The 20774-nt window shown below is 37.2% G+C and overlaps 1 protein-coding gene across 2 annotated transcripts in view; it reads left to right on the plus strand.

Annotated features, from left to right (window-relative positions):
- Window positions 1-20774, plus strand: part of SRP54 (signal recognition particle 54) — a 171535-nt gene that overhangs the window by 26373 nt on the left and 124388 nt on the right. Inside the window, exons 12-16 of one of the 2 annotated variants that reach the window (XM_053697761.1) lie at window positions 3389-3462; window positions 3649-3757; window positions 4668-4838; window positions 5295-5390; window positions 7706-8225. In XM_053697761.1, coding sequence (XP_053553736.1) covers window positions 3389-3462; window positions 3649-3757; window positions 4668-4838; window positions 5295-5390; window positions 7706-7797 — 542 coding nt within the window. In that variant the 3' untranslated portion in view covers window positions 7798-8225. Of the gene's footprint in view, window positions 1-3388; window positions 3463-3648; window positions 3758-4667; window positions 4839-5294; window positions 5391-7705; window positions 8226-20774 lie in introns of those variants that run through there. The other variant, XM_053697762.1, reaches the window with a different exon arrangement.

Here is a 20774-nt window from a genome sequence, read left to right on the forward strand (position 1 = left end):
TGTATACCGCACTGTAGAAGCGCGGACGACGAGCCGTTTCCTGTCCAACAGTCTGTATTAGACCCAATCCCCGGCCTTGATTTATGGCCGTTATCCGGGCCGGTTAAGGAGGAAATGCGGGATGAGTCTTCTGTGCCTGAGCTGTAATCCTCTTGTCGAATAGGCTATTTATGGGCGATGTGTTGTCCTCTTTAAGGCGGGATTGGCAAATCGGGTGGATTGTGATGGGTCCGGCGAGGCTTCAGTTGCGGCCTACTGTGGCAGTATTGCCGTGATGGATCTCCAGATGCTCCAATATCTCCCTCAGTTAGTTGGGATGATTGAGGGATGTTGTCCTTGCGTGTTTAGGGAATTTAGGGAGCAGGATGGCCAGGATGGAATATTGGATTAAGGGGCTTTTGCGGCAGAGCACCAGAGTTATACTGCACTCATGTCAGCTGCCGTCTCCACCCCCGAAACACTTTATTATTCTATTCAGGATAGCACTTTTTTTTTTTTTTTTACTCTGGCTTCATGACATTCTCTTCTAGTTCTCCAAAATGTTATTTTCTGCAACATACAGGACTCTCTTTAATGTGACTATTTCATATTTTCCACCGACTATTCTTTTTTGAGTTTTGCATCCTATGAAATTCTGGATGACTCTGCTCACAGATATGTTAATTTTTCTGCAAACTGTATTACGGTAGGATTTTGTATTTGTTTTTTATTGGGTGCATTGCAATAGACATTTTTTTCTATACAACAGTTCTCATGGGGATTGGATATGTCTTAAATGTAGTTTTGATTTTGCCGGTTTTGTCTTTTTTTTTTTTCTTTTCTTTTTTTTTTTCTTTTTTTTTTTTCTTCTAAATGCTAATATTATAGTGGGTAGAAATACACAAGCAGCATGCCCTGCAAAGATCAGCTTTGTATATTAGTCTGTTCAAACAAGTCTTACACAATTTCAGTAACATATTGTGTATAAAGCTTTCTAGTTTTTCCATATTTTGTTACCATTGTGGTGTCATTTGTCACAAACTAATTTGTGACACATATAGCAGAAAATAAAGGGGCCAAGGGGGTGTATGTATCTCATCTTACAATATAGGAGTATAGTTGTTGTCATTAAAACAAAAGTTCAATGAGCTACATATAATCATGTATTTATTTCACTGGGAAGCAATGAGATGTCTATAAATCTAGAAAGCAATGCAAACCTTTTTTAGGTTTTCAGTAGCCAAGAACAAGTCTAAAAGTTTGTCATAAAGCCAAAAAAATTTACAAACTCCAGTACAAGATAGACATCTTCTACAATGGTATCTCACATAAGTACATTTAACACAGAACAGATTATAAATATGATTTAATAAAATAATTATGCAACATGTTTGCAATGTTGCGGTGTATTCTGGGTAAGGGTATGCAAATGAGATCAGCAAGGTCTTGTGATTCTACGACCTAATACACTGTGTGTAGGTATATATCTCAATATCTCAGTAAAGCCAAGAAAAAAAAATATGTTCACTGTTTTATTCTTAATTGAACTCGTCCACATGAGGTTTGCATCACGCTTCAGTGTGTGGTTGGCCAAAGTAAAATAATTGTGGAGCACATTACATTTCTAGAAAAGCCCTGAGATTTGGTTTCCCCACAGTGTTTCCAAACACTGCAATAAGAAAATGAAACATATTTTCGTTGTATTAAAAGCTTTCTAAATAAATGTTGGGCAACCACAGACAGACATGGCTATAAAAGTATAGTTCAAAATGTTGATAACATAATTCAAGTTTTTTTCTGTTTCTCTGAGTAAACGCTAAGAATTCAATGTTATGATAAAGCTGTGAAGATTTGAAAAGATACATGTTCAATAAAAACTTAGTGCTTAAGTCTTTCACATTGATCTTTCTAATATTTAATATCTGGTCCACAAACATCTCATTTCAGATTCAATAAAAATATTGTGAAACTAGGTCTGACGTTCTTCATGATTAAAAAGTATCTTAGTAGTTCAGTCTAAGGGAGACCTTTTAAGAATTGTTATCATAGGAACGTCTAATGTAAGAAAATAAGAATGTAAAGCTTCTCAAACATTTCCTTCATTTTTCTTGGAAACTGAATTTCCTGATGTGACGAATACCATGAATTACAGGTTATCTAGCTGTACTGTTATAGCGTCAAGCACATTTTCAGAGTTACTGCCACTTGACTAATAAAATGTAGCAGTTACTTATAAATGCATAGCAACTAAATTTGCAGATATTCATATATTTACATGGCTAGATGGCTTTGCTTTAGTTGCAGCTTTCCAGAGAGAAATACTGAAAGGCTCTAAGCAGTGGGGTTCCTATGAAGTTTACCTAGTACAACTATTTATTTATATGTAGGTTTTAGCTGCCCTGTAGTCTCATCTAAAAAGCATTAACATATTACCTTATTTTTTTATAAGAACCATAAAGTTTGTTAAATATTTTGAACTTGAAAAACAAGTGAATAGACAGGTTAATCTAAGTGACAAATGAGAACTTAGTTCATAACTACATAATATCAATGGTGAGGTTTTGCAAACAGAGTACATATAGTGTGTCAGTTTAACAATAAGATAACCATAAGAAAATATATTAATATAACCATTGATATATATTCTTTAAGCTGTATATTAAGGACACGGTTATTAAAATAGAGTATGCACAGTATACAAAATAATAGAATGATTAATGAATGGTACCTTTAAAGCCAAAAAATCTGAGTTGGTGACACCCAGTGATTTCACGTGGTGTGGTATGTATCAGTCGAGTGTGCCTAAGGTGTACTGCCTATGATCTCCAAATTAGATATAGTTGATAAAAGCAAATGTATGGAAACCTCTTATTTATATCAAAAACTTAGTGGGGGAAGAAATAGATGATCAGATGGAGAAGTCTGATACTAAGAGGTCAATGAGACCCAGTATTGTTCCAGCATTTCATCATGTTCTTCTCTCTCCCCCCCCCCCCCCCCCCATTAAAGTTGTGGAGCTTTTCTAGAGATCTAGTGTAGGATACTAAGTTCTACCATCTATTTAACGTGTGGATTCAGGATTGTTTTCAATATTTGGATATTTAAAAAAAGAAAAATATTCTTGTTTTATAAAATGTGATCTGTAACAGAACCTGACCTCTGACCTTTTCAGGACCATTAACAGTGTCAATGTACAATCATAACAAATGCATTTCTGCCAATGTGTGTGAGTATATATAATATATATGGTGTATATATTTCTCTTTCAGTATCTATACATACATATATGCCCCCAGCATGAGGACTGCAGGACTGTTCTGTTAATCTGTCTCCAAATTAATTGCACACACATGATCTAATACATCTGTGATGCTTTAATAATAAGCTAATTATTTTTTTTCTATTGTAGGTCAATTTACTTTAAGAGATATGTATGAGCAGTTTCAAAATATCATGAAAATGGGTCCCTTTAGCCAGATATTGGTGAGTAGTTCTTGCTGTATTACTCATTGTGTTGTCCTTGGCAATTCTGAGTAGTATATAAAAGTTAATGTATAAATATTATACTCTTTCCTTTGGGTTTGCCTTGAAGAATTTAGAAATGTATTATTTTGAATAGTATTTTTGAAAGAGAAAGTGAATCTAATCATATCTGATATTTATTAACAGGGTATGATACCTGGATTTGGGCAGGATTTTATGAGCAAGGGTAATGAACAGGAATCTATGGCTCGATTAAAGAAATTAATGACAATAATGGACAGCATGAATGACCAAGGTAAAACATTTTGCTTTTTATATAATTTTTAATCTGGAAACGGTGTCCTAGATATGAAGAAATTGGATGCAGTTTTCACTTGTGACAATTCATCTTAACTATTGAGTTCAATAATGTATTTGCCTAGTGAAGTTTTGTCATTACTATACTGTGATGTCAGAAACCTCATCAGGAAAGTGCTCAGTAGACTGTGATAACTCTCGAGTGCTTCTGTAAAATTATATTGCATTTGTGAAACAATAAGTATTTTCATATAAGGTTGGTATGAGATTAAAAGCTTAATTCTCTACTCTCAAAAATGTGAACTGTTTTATTTCAGCAAAACGAAAGTTAGTTTCCAATAAAAGAATAAAAAGAATGCACATGATGCTACATTAATTTGAGATAACTTTGAGATAATATACAATGTACAATGTTTAATAATATTTATTTGAAGAAAAAACAATCTTCTGTCTCCTTTTCCTGTAAGATAAAAGTGCAGACCCAAGATTCAACACTGCATTTCATAGAATCCTTAGTCACTGTCCCAAATTATCCTCAGCAGAATATGAAACCTAGATTACAACATGGCAGCACCCATTTATTTATATGCACTAAAACTTAATATTTTTTTCAATATTTAAACACTTAATAATTTTTTAAAAAATATATCAATATATTTTTTTCAGGTCAATTTGTTTTCAGTACATTATTCTATCTAATATTTATTTAGTTTTAATGTCCATTTAAAAATTCGGCTGTGCAGTGCACCTTTTTTAGGTGTATTGTGTTTTTGTTTTTTCAGTTTGCTTTGGCCTCTATATTATGCCTAAACCAACTGACCAACAGATGATAAAATCATTAGAAAGTGCTAAAAAGGTTTTAAAAAACCCCAAACCAAATCGTTTGTTTGTTACTGTTGCTTTAACAGAGCTAGACAACACAGATGGTGCAAAACTGTTCAGCAAGCAGCCTGGGAGAATTCAGAGAGTGGCCAGGGGCTCTGGTGTCTCAACCAGAGATGTGCAGGAACTTCTAGCACAATACACTAAGTTTGCACAAATGGTTAAAAAGATGGGTGGAATTAAAGGTCTTTTCAAAGGTAAGAAATATTTATAATTAATGTAATATTTGTAAGTTTGCATCTTTATGCCACTAAACATGTACATATACTTTCAAAACAGACATAGCCATTGAATTGTTTGATATGCTGATGTAAAACATGGAACCCTTTTATTTAGTTATTGTATCAACCATATGTAATCAAGCAGTAGTTAAAACAGGTCTTCTATTAGCACTTAGTATGCCTCAAACCTTATTAATAGTAATTTTGATTCTCAACGTTTATTATTAAACAGGTTATTATTAATTATTTGTTTTTGAGTAGGCCTTCTAAACATGTTAAAGATGCTAATGTTTGTTCCCTTCTAATGTGTATGTGTGTGTAATATAAATATATATATATATATATATATATATATATATATATATTTATTTATTTTAAAGTACAGCTATATATTTCTCTACAGAATCTAAAAAAAAACACTTTCATTTGCAGGTGGTGATATGTCTAAGAATGTAAACCCATCACAAATGGCAAAATTGAACCAGCAAATGGCCAAAATGATGGACCCAAGAGTGCTGCAACACATGGGTAAGGGTTATACACATGCCTGGTATCTGTAGATTAGGTAAACTATGGGACACTATGCACTGTATACCAACTGTATTTATAGTGGTGTATAGACTTGCTAGCTGCAGACTCAATCCCAGATTGGCTACACCAAATGAGAAGTGGTGGGTGGAGATCGGATATTGATAAACAAATACAGCAAACAAGATATTTGTTTTACCCCTTCCCACCTGGACTTTTTTGTCTACATCGGAACAAAAAAATCAGCTGTGCGGCTCGGTTTTCCCAGGCTTCCTTTGTCTGAACAAAAACCCACCTGGTCACCATGTTTAATGAACTGCATATTAATGAGAAGCCTGTTTGCTAATAATTTTAGTTAAAATCTTGATATCAGTATTTAAATGCAAGATCAGCCTATAATTCTCCACCCTTTTCAACAGTTTTCCCTGGTTTAGGAACAACACTATAAGAACTTCTAGGGACTGATTGAGGAAGGGCTTTTTTTCATTGCCGAGTTAAATTAACTACACATTTTGGGGTATTTTAATTTATATATTTGTTTTTTGTAGTAATAATTGGTGCAACCATCTGACCTGGAAGTTTTATCTAATTCCTTAAAACTTACTGTTTTATTTACTATATCTCTTGTTGTTACTGTTAATGTGCCTGGTTTATTCTGGTGCGATCCTTAGCAGAAGCTCTCTGACTACGGGTGAGACGGATTATATAACTTTTCATAGTAAGCATAGAATGCTTCAGATATAAGCTCTTTTATTGAGCAAAGTTTCCCACTCTGATCCCTGACTGGCAGTATATACACACTTTTTGGCTAACATCCTAGAGAATTGCTGCTTCAGGTGCAGTGCTTGCCTTTTACATCCCTTATCAACTAGATTTCTTAAAATTTCTTTGTTTCTCCAATTCTGACCAAATATCAGTTTAAAGGGTCTTTTTTGTGTAAAATCTTAACTGCTATATTGTGTAAAATTTAGTAGTGGTCAGTGTAGTTTTATAGTGTAATGCTTTTATAATTATTAATTTCCCTCTGATTACTCCTTTGTGGGCTTCCTACAATATCCTGACATCTGAAACAGAATGTGTGCTAAAGGTATATTAAGCAGTACTTCTTTAGTAAATACACGTCAAATCAAAGAAAACCTAAAAAGAAACAGATTGTGTAAAAAAACAAAACAGCAATAGATTTACTTGAAATTCTCAGTGTAGCCACTGCCCTCAGGGAAAGAGAGCTGTGGGAACTTAGGTTGCATTCTGCCTGTTCTGAGCATGGGAAATCTGACTCCCTGTTTATCTAGTATGCAATTGATACTTAACCAGTTTGTGTTACTCTAGAAGTTTTAACATCAAGTTCTTAATTACTTCCTGTAGAGACCACAGCCTCCTTGTAGGGCTGTGACAGGAACTATTAGACATTGCACAAATGAAGTTTAAAATAAGAAATAAAAGGTAAAATCAGTGAAAGCAGACTTTCATATCCCTTTAAGTGTTCTTTTAACTAGATGTCAATCCTTTTCTTGATTAATATGTCATGTCATCTTATAAAGTACCAACTAAACTTATTTTGTAAGTCGGATAGCTAACCACAATTTTTTAGTTTATTTTAATTTTTAAATTGTGATATATAATTTTAAAAGCAAGAGACGTTGTATTTAAATAATGCTATACTATCCAGGAAAGATCAGCTATTAAAATCTAATTCCAAGAAAATGTTTTATAAAAAAATTCTGAAACCAGCAGGAATTGCGTGTTTGTGCACAGCTGATACCGGAGACAGACAAGTCTAAGCCGTAGAATAAAAAGTCAGTTTGTTCATCACAAGAACATCTTTTTCAAAAGGCTGTATTACATTTTGAATTACTCTCATTTAAATTAAGCTAAAAATGTGAACACAATGCCCCACTTCTAAACCAGTTTTAGTGATTAAGCCAGTCCAACAAGATCTTAGTGAGACATTAAACATTTTATTTAACCATCTCAGTGTTTAATTATGTGTACCCTTTACCTGTAATTTAACTCTGAAAATTGTTTATCACATTTCTGTGATAAATTATAGTGCAGACTCCAAACTTCACATATCTGACCTGCTACATTCTGCAAATCTGTTATTTGCTCACTGTGGCAACTCGGATATATCCGTCCCTAATTGGTCTTAGCAGAGGAGAATAATATAAGGGAAACCTAGGTTACAACATGGCACCCATTACTTTACATAACAAACATTTTTTTAAAACAACTCTGTGTATTATTCTCTGGTCAGTTTTTGCGTGAATACATCATTATCTCTAGAATTTAACGTCTCAAAATCCTTGTGTTTTCAGGTGGCATGGCTGGCCTCCAGTCCATGATGAGACAATTCCAGCAAGGTGCTGCTGGGAATATGAAAGGAATGATGGGATTCAACAACATGTAAAGATTGCCTTTAAAGCCATGGATCCTAATTTAGTGACTTTATTATCAGAGAAGCTGGTCATATTGCACAGTTCCTCTGATAGGAAAGCTCTAGCCTTCACTGAAGATGCTTCTCATAATGTGGATAAAGAGAATAAACATTAAGATGGTATTTTAAAGTGTCCCCCTCCATTTTCATTTAAAGACAGCAAGAATTTACAATGTTTTTAATTCTTCACACCAAAATATACCCTTCTTTTCACTGGTATATGAGGGTGTTCAAACAATATTTTAAGTTATGGAACACATTAAGTTAAGTTTTGAAAGAAACACTCTGTCCAATGTAAAAATGTCAATATTTGGTATCTAGAAGATCTGTTTGTAAGAATTTTCCTCACTATTGTGACTATTAATCAACCTGATGTATAATAAATTTCTTAATGGTTGTAATTTGTTTGTTATCAAATGTAGAGATTCAGTTTACAGAGAATGAAAATAAGAACATTTAAATAAAGGGGAAAATTACCAAAGCAGTAAGGTCATGAAGGACATAAAAGTCAAAATTAAACTTTCATTGGTCAGACAGAGCATGAAATTCTAAGACTTTTTCAATGTACTTTTTATAAATTTTACTTTATTCTTTAGGAGTCATTCTTGAAATCTATATGTAGGTAGGCTCAGGAGCAGCAGTAATCTGAGGAATAGCACAAATGCCTCTTGTCATTGGCTCACCAGTTGTGTTCAGCTAGGTCCCAGAAATTCCTTCTTTTCCAGGGGATACACATAGGTATATACATGTTAGAGCATTTTATTTTGAATATTGCACTATAACGTTAACTTTTATTTTTGCACTTTTATGTCCCTTTAAAAAAAGGGCAAAATATAGTTCTTTAATTTTTAAAGTTAATGGGACTTATAAATAAATAAAAAAAAGCTTAGTGTACATTTATTATGCTATGAATGTTGAGATTAAAAAGTTTGAGCCATCTTTTTCATTTATAATTATATCTGCATGTTGAATAATTATTGCTAAGTTTTCAAAGCTAAGATGCAATGTTCCCATTGTTGTGTGTTGTCCCATTTCTCACTAACATGAGAACGAGATTGTTGGTTATAAGCAGACTCCACCCTCCCCCAATAACTGAGTACTATGCGAAAACACCTTAAAGGGACAGTCTACACCTTAGTCATCTTAAAGTCTTACCTTAAATTAAGCTGCAAATAGTCTCCTGCACCCTTTCTATATCATGCAGCAGGAATGGTAAAAAAGTTATATTGTTTCTGGCCAGTTTGAAATGGCTCCCATGCTCCGCCCACTGATTCCATCACAAACTGTGCTGCATCTATGCATTCTGCTGAATAGCATTGACAGTTTGTTGAATCCAACTAGTGAGCTTTATGTGATTGGAAGCAATATGCAGCCCAGATTGGGATGTCATCAGTGGCTGGAGCATTAAGCACAAGATGTAAGCCGGACCATAATGTACCTGTATATCTGAGAAGAATTTGCAATGAATAATCCAGCTTAATTTTGTCAACTAGGTTTGTTTTTTTTATTTTTTTTACTGAATGTTCTGCCCCCAGGAACAAAGATATCCATACTAAACAATCACATACACAAATATATAACAACTAAAAATGTAGATAAGACAAAGCTAATGTGGTTATATAGATATACATTTCTTTCCTATGACATGGAGAGTCCACCGTCATTTCAATTACTATTGGGATATTCAACTCCCGGACAGCAGGAGGAGGCAAAGAGCACTCCAGCAAAGCTGTTAAGGGTAACTGCTTTACCCATAACCCCCAGTCAGTCTCTTTGCCTCTGTCAATGGAGGTTTTGCGAAGTTGGTGTCTGAAGATTTTAATCCTTTTATGGGTACTTTTCCCTACAAGCAATGATTGGAGTTTTAGCTTTGTCCACGTTAATCTCTTGAGTAAGAGTAGTGGTGTCTTTTAAGCAGTTAAAAGGCGGCAAGGTAGTCCTTGCTTTTTATTTTAACACTTGCTTCCCCTTTGCAAAAAAGGCAGAGTTGGTTTCTCTGTTTATTTTCCTATAGGTCAATGACAGGGAGTACAGTACCTGTCACACCTAAAGTGCAGCATCTGTTCTGCAGGATCTAAGATAAGTGCTTTTGCCTTCTAGGTACTGAAGGAGAGCAGCACTTAGGAGGTTAATCCTCTTATGGCTTTTTTTTTTTCTGGCACTAGTTATTCTTTTATAGTTAAGGATACATTTTGGGGGACATTTTTAACTTTATATTGTTTATATTTGAGACATTTACACAGTAAGAGAGACTTCACTTGGATGAGGAGTTCATTTTATTGCTGGGGAACTTGCATTATTGGGACTTGTACAGAGATATCACTATGATGTTTTATTATAGTGGTTCTCTATTTTTGGCTCAGCGACAGGTTTATTTGTGATGTGGGGGCAGTTCAACTTTAATGGCCGTTACTATGCCGTTTTGTCACATGCGTCTTTTTCTGTGGCGCAGTGTTATTTCTCCTCCGCTCACGTGACCCTGTACTTCCTCTTTTACGGAACAGCACAAAAGTGAGGTTGGTGGTGCGTAGGAGTGCCTTACATTGAGAGTTTGTGCCGGATCTTTGGTTTCAACTTAGCGGATCGTGAGAGTACAAGCCTTTCCATTTACTACTGGGTATTTCCTCTTGTACGGTAGGAGCCTCAGGCATCTGAGGTGCTTTTTATTTTTGACAATTGTTTAAGAGTAAAATAGGAACGCTGTGAACCGGGGTTTACTATTTATTTTTACACTCAATAATTTTTTTATTATTTGCGAATTGGACTGTGACTGCAGTAAGGAAGCCTGGTTTAGATCAGTCAGTGTCTGTGGACAAGTGTTTAGATGCTCAAATTGTCCTGTTTCTCATGCTTATTAAAGACTTTAAAGTTTAAAGATAAATTACTCCCTTCTGAGCCAAGTTTCTCTCAGGATGATGCTGTGCGTGACATGCCTCGGCTTTCTCCGCAAACGTCTCAAGCTTTAACTGTGTCTCATTCTGTGCTTATCCACCTGGGGTGTTTATTCACCTGAGGATTTTGCCGCTCAGGTTTCTTCTGCAGTAACAATGGCTTTGTCAGCTTTCCCTAAATTGGGTTAAGCGTAAGAGAAAATCTAAACATTTGCCTGATTCTAGGGCTTCTGACTCTAGGACTGCATTAGCCACTCTTGCTTAGATGTCTGAACATACTTTAGTAGCTTCTGAAGGTGAAATCTCAGATTCTGAGACTTCAGCAAACAAATCGTCTAAATCAGAAAAGGTTACTTTTAGATTTAAGCTTGAACACCTCCAGTTACTTTTGAAGGAGGTTATAGCTACTTTAGACAACTATGAACCTTCGGTTGCTGTCAACCCCACAAGGTCTTCTAAATTGTATAGAGTTTGATTCCTCATCTTCTGAGGAACGTTTTCCTGTCCCAAGGAAGATGTCTGAAATTATTGCTCAGGAAAAGGATAAGCCAGGGGTTCCTTTTTCCTCTTCCCCTGTTTTTAAGAAGATGTTTCCTGTTGCTGACTCTATTCATGACTCATGGCGCACTGTTCCTAAAGTAGAAGGGGCTATTTCTACTCTTGCCAAGAGAACTACCATTCCTATAGAGGATAGTTGCTTTTTAAGGACCCAATGGATAAGAAGATTGAGGTTTATTTAAAGAAGATGTATATCCTTCAACGTTTACAGTGGCAACCAGCAGTGAGTATTGCTATGGTTACAGGAGCTGAATCTTATTGGTGTGATGCATTGTCGGATCTTATTACAGAGGAAACTACAGTAGAGGAGATCCAAGATAGATTCAATGCTCTCATATTAGCCAATACCTTTATCTGTGATGCCAATAGGCAGATAATTCGTCTGGGAGCTAAGATGTCTAGCTTCACGGTTCTACCTTGCAGGGCTCTGTGTTTGAAATCTTGGTCCGCTGTGTCCTCTAAAGCCAAGCTTTTGACTTTACCCTACAAGGGAAAGACTCTGTTTGGACCTGGTCTGGCAGAGATCATTTCAGAGATTACTGGTGGAAAGGGATCTTTCCTACCTCAGATCAAGAAAAATAGACTTAGAAGTCGTCAGACTTATAATTTTCGTTCCTTTCGTAACTTTAAGGGACAAAAGTCCTCTTCCTCTTCTAAACCAGATCAACCCAGATCTTCTTGGAAATCCAACCAGCCCTGGAACAAGGGAAAACAAAACAAGAAGCCTTCAGCATGAAGGATCCGCCTCCGATTCCAGTATGGATCAGGTGGGGGGCGGCTTTCTCTTTTTCATCAGTCCTGGATATGCAAGGGCAGATTTCTCCTGTCAAGACTATCCTCAAACCAAGTAAAGGAGGAGGCCTTATTAAACTATGTAAAATACCTTTAGTCTCTGGGAGTAATTGTTTCTGTCCCTCTAGCAGAACAGGGTCTAGGATTCTATTCAAATCTATTTGTGGTTTCCAAAAAGGAGGGAACTTTTCGGCCCATTCTAGACCTCAAGTGCCTTTGCAAATTCCTCAGGGTTCCATCCTTCAAGATGGAAACTATTTGTTCCATTCTTTCTTTGGTACAGGAAGGTCAGTTTATGACGACCATAGACCTGAAGGATGCATACCTTCATGATCCCATTCGCAGGGAACACCGTCATTATCTGAGGTTTGCATTTCTGGACAAGCACTTCCGATTTGTTGCTCTTCCATTCAGTCTGGCAACGGCTCCCAGAACATTCACAAAGGTTCTGGGGGCGCTTTTGGCTGTGATCAGATCCCAGGGAATTGCTGTGGTGCCTTATCTAGACAAAAATCTTGGTTCAGGCGTCATCTTTTCAACTAGCCCAATCTCATACAGAGATGCTGTTGTATTTTTCTATGTTCCCATGGGTGGAAGGTGAATTTGGAAAAAAAGTTCTTGTTCCATCTACCAAGGTGTGTTTCCTAGAGACTAGAATAGATTCCCTGTCCATGAGGATTTTTCTGACGGAGGTCAGAAAAGACAAGATTCTTGCTTCCTGCCTTGCTCTCCAGTCTGCCTCTCGTTCATCTGTGGCCCAATGCATGGAAGTGATTGGTCTGATGGTGGCATCCATGGACATCGTTCCTTTTGCACGGTTATGTCTTCGACCGCTGCAGCTTTGTATGCTCCGTCAATTGAACGGAGATCATTCGGATTTATCTCAGAGGATAAATCTGTCTCCTCTAACAAGAGACTCTCTCTCGTGGTAGGTGACACAGGAACATCTGTCTTGGGGGAACTTGCTTTCTGAGACCTTCCTGGGAGATTGTTGACTACGGACGCCAGCCTTTTGGGGGCCCTCTAAGAGCTCAGGTTTTCTCTGGTCTATCTGTTTCCTCCGTTTGCTCTTTTTCCACGAGTCATCGCTCGTATCAAGCAGGAGAGAGCATCAGTGATTCTAATAGCTCCTGCATGGCCTTGCAGGATCTGGTTCGCGGATCTGGTGAGGATGTCATCTCTACCTCCTTGGAGGTTTCCTCTGAGGGTCCTTTCCTTCATCCAAATCTAGATTCTCTAACTGCTTGGAGATTTAACGCTTAGTTCTGTCCAAACGTGGTTTTTCTGAAGGGGTCATTGAAACTATGATTCAGGCTCGAAAGCCGGTTACTTGCAAGATTTTTCATAAGATTTGGCATAAATATCTTTATTGGTGTGAATCTAAGGGATTCTACCGGAGCCTGGATAAGGGTTTATCGTTGGTACTCTAAAGAGTCAGATTTCTGTGTTATCTATCCTTTTGCACAAACCTTCCAGATGTTCAAGCCTTTGTACAGGCCCTGGTTAGAATCAGGCCTGTGTTTAAACCTGTTGCTTCCCCGTGGAGCCTTAATTTAGTTCTTAAAGTTTTGCAGCAGGCTCTGTTTGAGCTATTGCATGTTAATATAAAACTGTTATCCTGGTAAGTTTTGTTTCTTGTTGCCATTTCTTCCTCTCGCAGAGTATCTGAGCTTTCAGCTTTACAGTGTGATTTCCCCCTACCTTATTTTTCATGCTAAGGCGGTCCTTTGTACCAAATTAGGGTTTCTTCCTAAGGTTTTGGATTAAAACATCAGGAAATTGTTGTTCGTTCTTTTTGTCCTCATCCTCATAAGGAACATCTTTTGCATAATTTGGATGTTGTGTGGGCTCTAAAATTTTACTTACAAGCTACTAAAGATTTTAGGCAATCTTCTGTCCTTTTTGCTGTTTTTTTTCTGGAAAGCGTAAGGGTCAGTAGGCCACTTCTACTAGCCTGTCCCTCTAGTTGAAAAGTTTGATTTGTTTGGCTATGAGACTGCTGAACGGCAGACTCCTGACAGAGTTACGGCTCATTCCACTAGGGCTGTCTCCTCTTGGGCTTTAAAAAATGAAGCTTCTTTGGAAAAGATTTGCAAGGCAGCAACATGGTCCTCTTTGCATACTTTTTCCAAATTCTACAAATTTGATACTTATGCCTTGGCTGAGGCTTCTTTTGGGAGAAGGATTCTACAAGTGGTGTTGCCTTCTGTTTAGGTCCTCCTGCCTTTTTTTCCCTCCCTCCCTGTTCATTCCGTGTCCTCTAGCTTGGGTATTGGTTCCCACTAGTAATTGGAATGACTTTGATTCTCCATGTCATAGAAATTTATCAGGTAAGCATACATTTAGTTTTCTTTACTTTCTTTCCGGACATGGAGAGTCTACGACCCCGCCCTCCTTTTTTGGTTTTTAATTTGGCAGTTTTTTTCAGTAAACCTCAGGCACCTTTTTCACCCTTGTGTTTCTTCCTTTTTTCATTTCCTTCAGCTGAATGACTGGGGGTTATGGGTAATGCAGTTACGCTGCCCTGGAGTTGAATATCCCACTAGTAATTGGAATGACGTTGTGCACTCTCCATGTCCGGAAAGAAATTTATCAGGTAAGCATAATTTTTTATTTTCTTAGACCTTACCTCCCTGCTTGGCATTTCACAGAGGTGTCTTGTTCTTTTACTTACCTAGTTATTGAAATAGCTATGCAACCTTATCTGTGATACAGCCTTAATATTCCATTGGTCACAAAGCAATAAACTCCTTTAAAGGCTGAGTTCACCTCCCTTTAAAGTTGTCTGACAGAATAGGTCTTATTAACCCTTTCCTGCCGGGGTTAAAGTGTCTACATCGGAACAACTGCTGTAAACAATTTGAAATCTTTCGATCGTGCATGTGATCACGAGAGTTCAATGATGGGATCGTGTCAGGGGGGCGTCCCTATGATGCTAGGCACGCCCTCCAGACCACGATCCCATCAGGGAAGCGCCAGTGGCTTCAGGAAAGCCACCCTGTTAGGACGTTGTATTCTGTCCATCGGCATTAAAAAAGCCCAGAAAATTTTGGATGGAATAACGGTGTTAAAAAGTTTAAGATTACCTTCTTTCCACAACTGCTATATGTAATGCAATAATTCCTTTATTGTAAAAGATTACAAACTTTTATATTTTATTTTTTTAAAACACATATTTCAAATTACTTTGATGAAATAAAAATGACCAACCTCAAACTCTTTCAAAACGATGCCTCAAACTTTTAAATCTGCTTTTAAATTTTCATCTATAACGTCATCTAAACCAGCCCACTTTTTTAGCCGATATGTGTATATAACAATCAACCATTTTCGCCACTTTTCCATGTAATTATAATAATTTGTAGACAATCGCATGCGTACAAAACTGGGCCAAAATAGCACTTGCGCATTGTGTCTTACTGATGCCGCAATTTCCAGGACATCATAGGGATTAACGCATGCGCATTGTCAATAGCAATCAATGCTATTGTTGTGGAATGACGTTGCGCAATTTCGGCCGCCATCTTCAAACTGCGGTTTGCACACTGGATTGGCTAGGAGCATCAGCTACCCACGGAGTAGGTTTGGAAACATTCATTTTTTAGAAATCGGATTGCAACGATCAAGTAGGAAAGACATAAAGACATCCTATGACAAATAGGTTTATAAAGGTTTTTTTTTTAAAAAAAGCGCAATAAGTTGAACTTACAGTGGTCCTTTTAAGAAGCATATTAGCGTATTTAGTCTTCATTTGGTAAAAGAAGAAAATAAATAACTTTCTAATGACACGGTGAGTCCACGGATCATCTAATTACTATTGGGAATACCACTCCTGCCCAGCAGGAGGTGGCAAAGAGCACCACAGCAAAGCTGTTAAATATCACCTCCCTTCCCTCCAACCACAGTCATTCTCTTTGCCTACGTTAGAGCAAGGAAGTGGTAAAGTTTAGGTGTTAGAAGATTCTTCAAGCAAGATTTTATTATTTTTAAGTAGTGCAAGATTGTGCTGCTTTGTCCTAGGGTGTAGCCGTAGTCCATATCAGTCTCTTCAGTAGAGCAGTGGTGGCTTTCAAGCAATGGGAACTTGTGGGGTATAATCATCACTGCGCCTTCCATATATTTAATGCTGCCCTAACTTCAAAAGCCTGAGTAAGATTACTCAGTCTTTGCGTTTTTTTTCCATGGGTCCATGTGAGGGAACATAATATACCTCTCAAACCTAGTGAGCTGCCTTGCTGCTGTGCAGATTTCTAAAGGTAAGTGCTAACTTTTTATTTTCTGGGAGCGTATACAGAATAAAAGATGGCACTTTAAAAGTTCTACTGTGACAAAAGACATCCTCCTATGGCTTAGGGGATCATTTTATTATGGGCAGTAATGGCAGGCACTGGGGACGAGGAGAGCAGGCTCAGAGGTGGTGTTTTTTACTTTTGTATATATCCGACAGCTTTACAGTACATTTGGCCGAGCGGGAGGTAAATCTTGTAACACCCACGATGGGCGAGGTTAGCTGAGACGGCAAATTCTGTTGCGCGCCTTTCTCCTATACACTTCCTGTGTTCCGGAGCGGAGAAAGCTTCGTCACAGCTATTAACATTGTTGCGGATAACGGACTTCAATTGACAGAAAATAGAAGTTGAGTCTGCTTCATCTAGCAGAGTATACACTCCGATGTCGGGCAGGTAAGCACCTCCGCTAAGCTGAGGTGTAGAGGTTGTCCAGAGTGTTTTTGTGATACTTTATTTGGTTGCAGAAAAATAAAGCAGTTTTGTTTTAAAATTTAAAGGAACAGTAAAGTTTGTTTTGTGTGTTGTATTTTCTTAATAAAATAGTTTATCTATTTATTCTATTGGAAAATAAAGATGGACCAAGAGGCCCTGCAAGATGTTACATGTTCTTTATGTTTTGATGCTAATGTGGAACCACCAATCCCTTTCTGTTCCTCATGAATTGAGAGAAATTTACATTACAGGGATAAACTTTGTCTAGGGCGGATGTTGTTCAGGAGTCTTCTTACAATGTTCAAAATATGCCACAGCTTTCTCCTCAAATGTCCCAAAATTTATCGTCAACACTTCCAGTGCCCTGCGCTTCCTCTCTTACTCCACCTGGAGTTACGTTGCAAGACAACGTTTCCCTCATGTCCTCTGCGGTTTCTGATGCGTTGTCTGCTTTTCCCATGCTGCAGGGAAAACGCAAGAGGAAATGTAAACAATCAGTAAATAAGGTTGCTGACAGTGTTGTGTCTATTCCGAATGCCCCCTACCAGAAATCTGAGGAGGAAGATACTTTGGTAGCATCTAAGGGTGAACTCTCAGACAGTGCGGCAGCATACTGATTTGATGCGTTGTCTGATTCTATTCGGACAGACACTCCCCTTGAAGAGATCCAGGATAGGATCAAGACCCTTAAGATTGTCGATTCTTGTCTAACGCTTCAGTCTTCTCCTCGACCATCAGTGGCTCAGTGTATGAATGTAATCGGTCTGATGATAGCGGCTATGGAAATCATCCTGTTTGCCCGTTTTCACCTCAAACTTCTGCAGTTATGCATGCTCAGGCAGTGGAACAGAGATTATGTGGATCTGTCTCCACAGTTACATCTGGAGAAGGAGACAAGGGATTCCCTTCTTTGGTGGTTGTCTCAGGATCATCTATCCCAGGGAACATGCTTCCGCAGAACCACCTGGGTGATTGTGAAAACGGGCCAACCTACTGGAATGGGGAGCAGTCTGGGGCTCTCTAAAGGCTCAGGGGACATGGACTCGGTCGGAGTCTGTTCTACCCATAAACATTCTGGAGCTGAGAGCAATCTTCAATGCTCTTCTGGCCTGGCCTCAATTAGCCTCGGCCTGGTTCATCCGGTTCCAGTCGGACAACATAACTTCAGTGGCCTACATCAACCATCAGGGGGGAACTCGGAGTTCCTTGGCCATGACAGAGCAAGAGGAGGAGTGTTAGAGGTGGCGCCTATGGCTATCTGTTTAAATAATGAGTGACCTAATTTTAGTGTCTTAACAAATTATCACCAAAAAATTATAAAAAATATTTATAAAAAATTATAAAAAAAAATTATTATTTAGATGTTTACAAATCAAACTTGTTATGTTCTATATAATAGAGAAATAAAATTAAATTTATTAAACACAGCAATGGACACTGTCCACTGGTAGTTATCAGATATCTGATTGGAAATACACATATAAATACATCATATAAGAAAATATATATGTATAAAGAATCTAAAAAAAAATGCAATAATCATACACCGGCGTGTAACAGTATTGTGAAAAAAATAATAATATATAAATATATATATATATATACTCCCGTTCAAAATACAATATTAAAATTGAAAAAGTATCATTTGACACAAAAAGGATCTAAAAAAAGCTGCAGCTGAAAAATTCTAGCAAAATGAAAAAATCAATAATTATGAAAAAATATGTATAATATTGAAAGTCTCAATTAAAATCTCACATTGGTTATATTCCTCGTGTTATTAGGTTGCAGATAATGTTTGTAAAGATACAATGTGCGCCTTGATTTGTGGTTATTGATCAAATAGTAACACTGTGCACTTTATTGGCAACACTATCAGAACTTTATAATAATGCGACTGAATGATTAAGGGACAGTAAAGTCAAAACTAAACTTTTATGATTCAGATAGGGCATGCAATTTTAAACAACTTTCCTATTTACTTTTATCATCAAATTTGCTTTGTTCCCTTAGTGGTATTTTTGAAAAGCTAAACCTAGCTAGGCTCAAACTGATCTCTAAACAGTTGAAAACCGCCTCCTAGCTCAGAGCATTTTGAAAGTTTTTCACAGTTAGACTGTGCTAGTTCACATGTGTCATATAGATAACATTGTGCTCACTCCCGTGAAGTTATTTAGGAGTCTTCACTGATTGACTACACTGCATGTCTGTCAAAGGCACTTAGATAAGGAGGCTGTCTGCAAAGGCTTAGATACAAGGTAATCACAGAGGTAAAAAGTATATTAATATAACTGTGTTGGTTATGCAAAAACGGGGAATGGGTAATAAAGGGATTATCTATCTTTTTAAATAAGAAAAATTTTGGTGTAGACTGTCCCTTTAGTATAAAACGTCTTTTATATGGATATCCTTTTGAACTGTTCAACTTAATAACTAGTGCAACTTATTGACTTAAAACCAGGGCTTTAATTCAGGAAAAAAACAGAACTTTCGAGTGTTCCTTCTGATCAAAGTGTTCTTTCCCCTTGTATATCCGCGGGATGTGTGTATAATAAGGTGGTTCAAATTTTCTTACCCTGCTTGACCGGGTTTGCTCAGGTAGTAGCGACGTCCTTAGACTCTTACCGGATGTGGCGGGATTTCTCAGCAACCAATCCTTATGCTTGTCTCCTTGTTTGTTGTAAATTCAAATCTCACCTCTCAAAGGTAATCAGTATTAAGCGAGTCTCCTATCGCCTGGTGTGAGTGTTCTGCTACTATAGCGTTTGTTGCTCACAATGGGGCGGTCTTGGGAGTGCTGATGCTCACGCTAACTGGCCAGTTAGTTTAGAGTTATGAGCTGGAGCTGGTTCTCTTCTACGCGTTTCGGCTCTGTGACTGCAAGCCTTTGTCAAGTATACCAGATCCAGCTTCTCATTGGTATATAAAGGGTTTCCTGTTAACCCATTAGTATCAATGCTGATATTTTTCCTATAGTGTGCACGTTAGAAATTGATTGGGATCATAAATGAGCCATAGAATTTTAATCTTCAATAGAAACTTGTTGTGTTCTATATAATAGAGAAATTAAATTAAATTTATTAAACACAGCAATGGACACTGTCCACTGGTAGTTATCAGATATCTGATTGGAAATACACATATAAATACATCATATAAGAAAATATATATGTATAAAGAATCTAAAAAAAAATGCAATAATCATACACCGGCGTGTAACAGTATTGTGAAAAAAATAATAATATATATATATATATACTCCCGCTCAAAATACAATATTAAAATTGAAAAAGTATCATTTGACACAAAAAGGATCTAAAAAAAGCTGCAGCTGAAAAATTCTAGCAAAATGAAAAAAATCAATAATTATGAAAAAATATGTATAATATTGAAAGTCTCAATTAAAATCTCACATTGGTTATATTCCTCGTGTTATTAGGTTGCAGATAATGTTTGTAAAGATACAATGTGCGCCTTGATTTGTGGTTATTGATCAAATAGTAACACTGTGCACTTTATTGGCAACACTATCAGAACTTTATAATAATGCGACTGAATGATTAGTATAAAACGTCTTTTATATGGATATCCTTTTGAACTGTTCAACTTAATAACTAGTGCAACTTATTGACTTAAAACCAGGGCTTTAATTCAGGAAAAAAACAGAACTTTCGAGTGTTCCTTCTGATCAAAGTGTTCTTTCCCCTTGTATATCCGCGGGATGTGTGTATAATAAGGTGGTTCAAATTTTCTTACCCTGCTTGACCGGGTTTGCTCAGGTAGTAGCGACGTCCTTAGACTCTTACCGGATGTGGCGGGATTTCTCAGCAACCAATCCTTATGCTTGTCTCCTTGTTTGTTGTAAATTCAAATCTCACCTCTCAAAGGTAATCAGTATTAAGCGAGTCTCCTATCGCCTGGTGTGAGTGTTCTGCTACTATAGCGTTTGTTGCTCACAATGGGGCGGTCTTGGGAGTGCTGATGCTCA

Source organism: Bombina bombina, chromosome 1, assembly GCF_027579735.1.
Source record: "Bombina bombina isolate aBomBom1 chromosome 1, aBomBom1.pri, whole genome shotgun sequence".
NCBI classification, from domain to species: domain Eukaryota; kingdom Metazoa; phylum Chordata; class Amphibia; order Anura; family Bombinatoridae; genus Bombina; species Bombina bombina.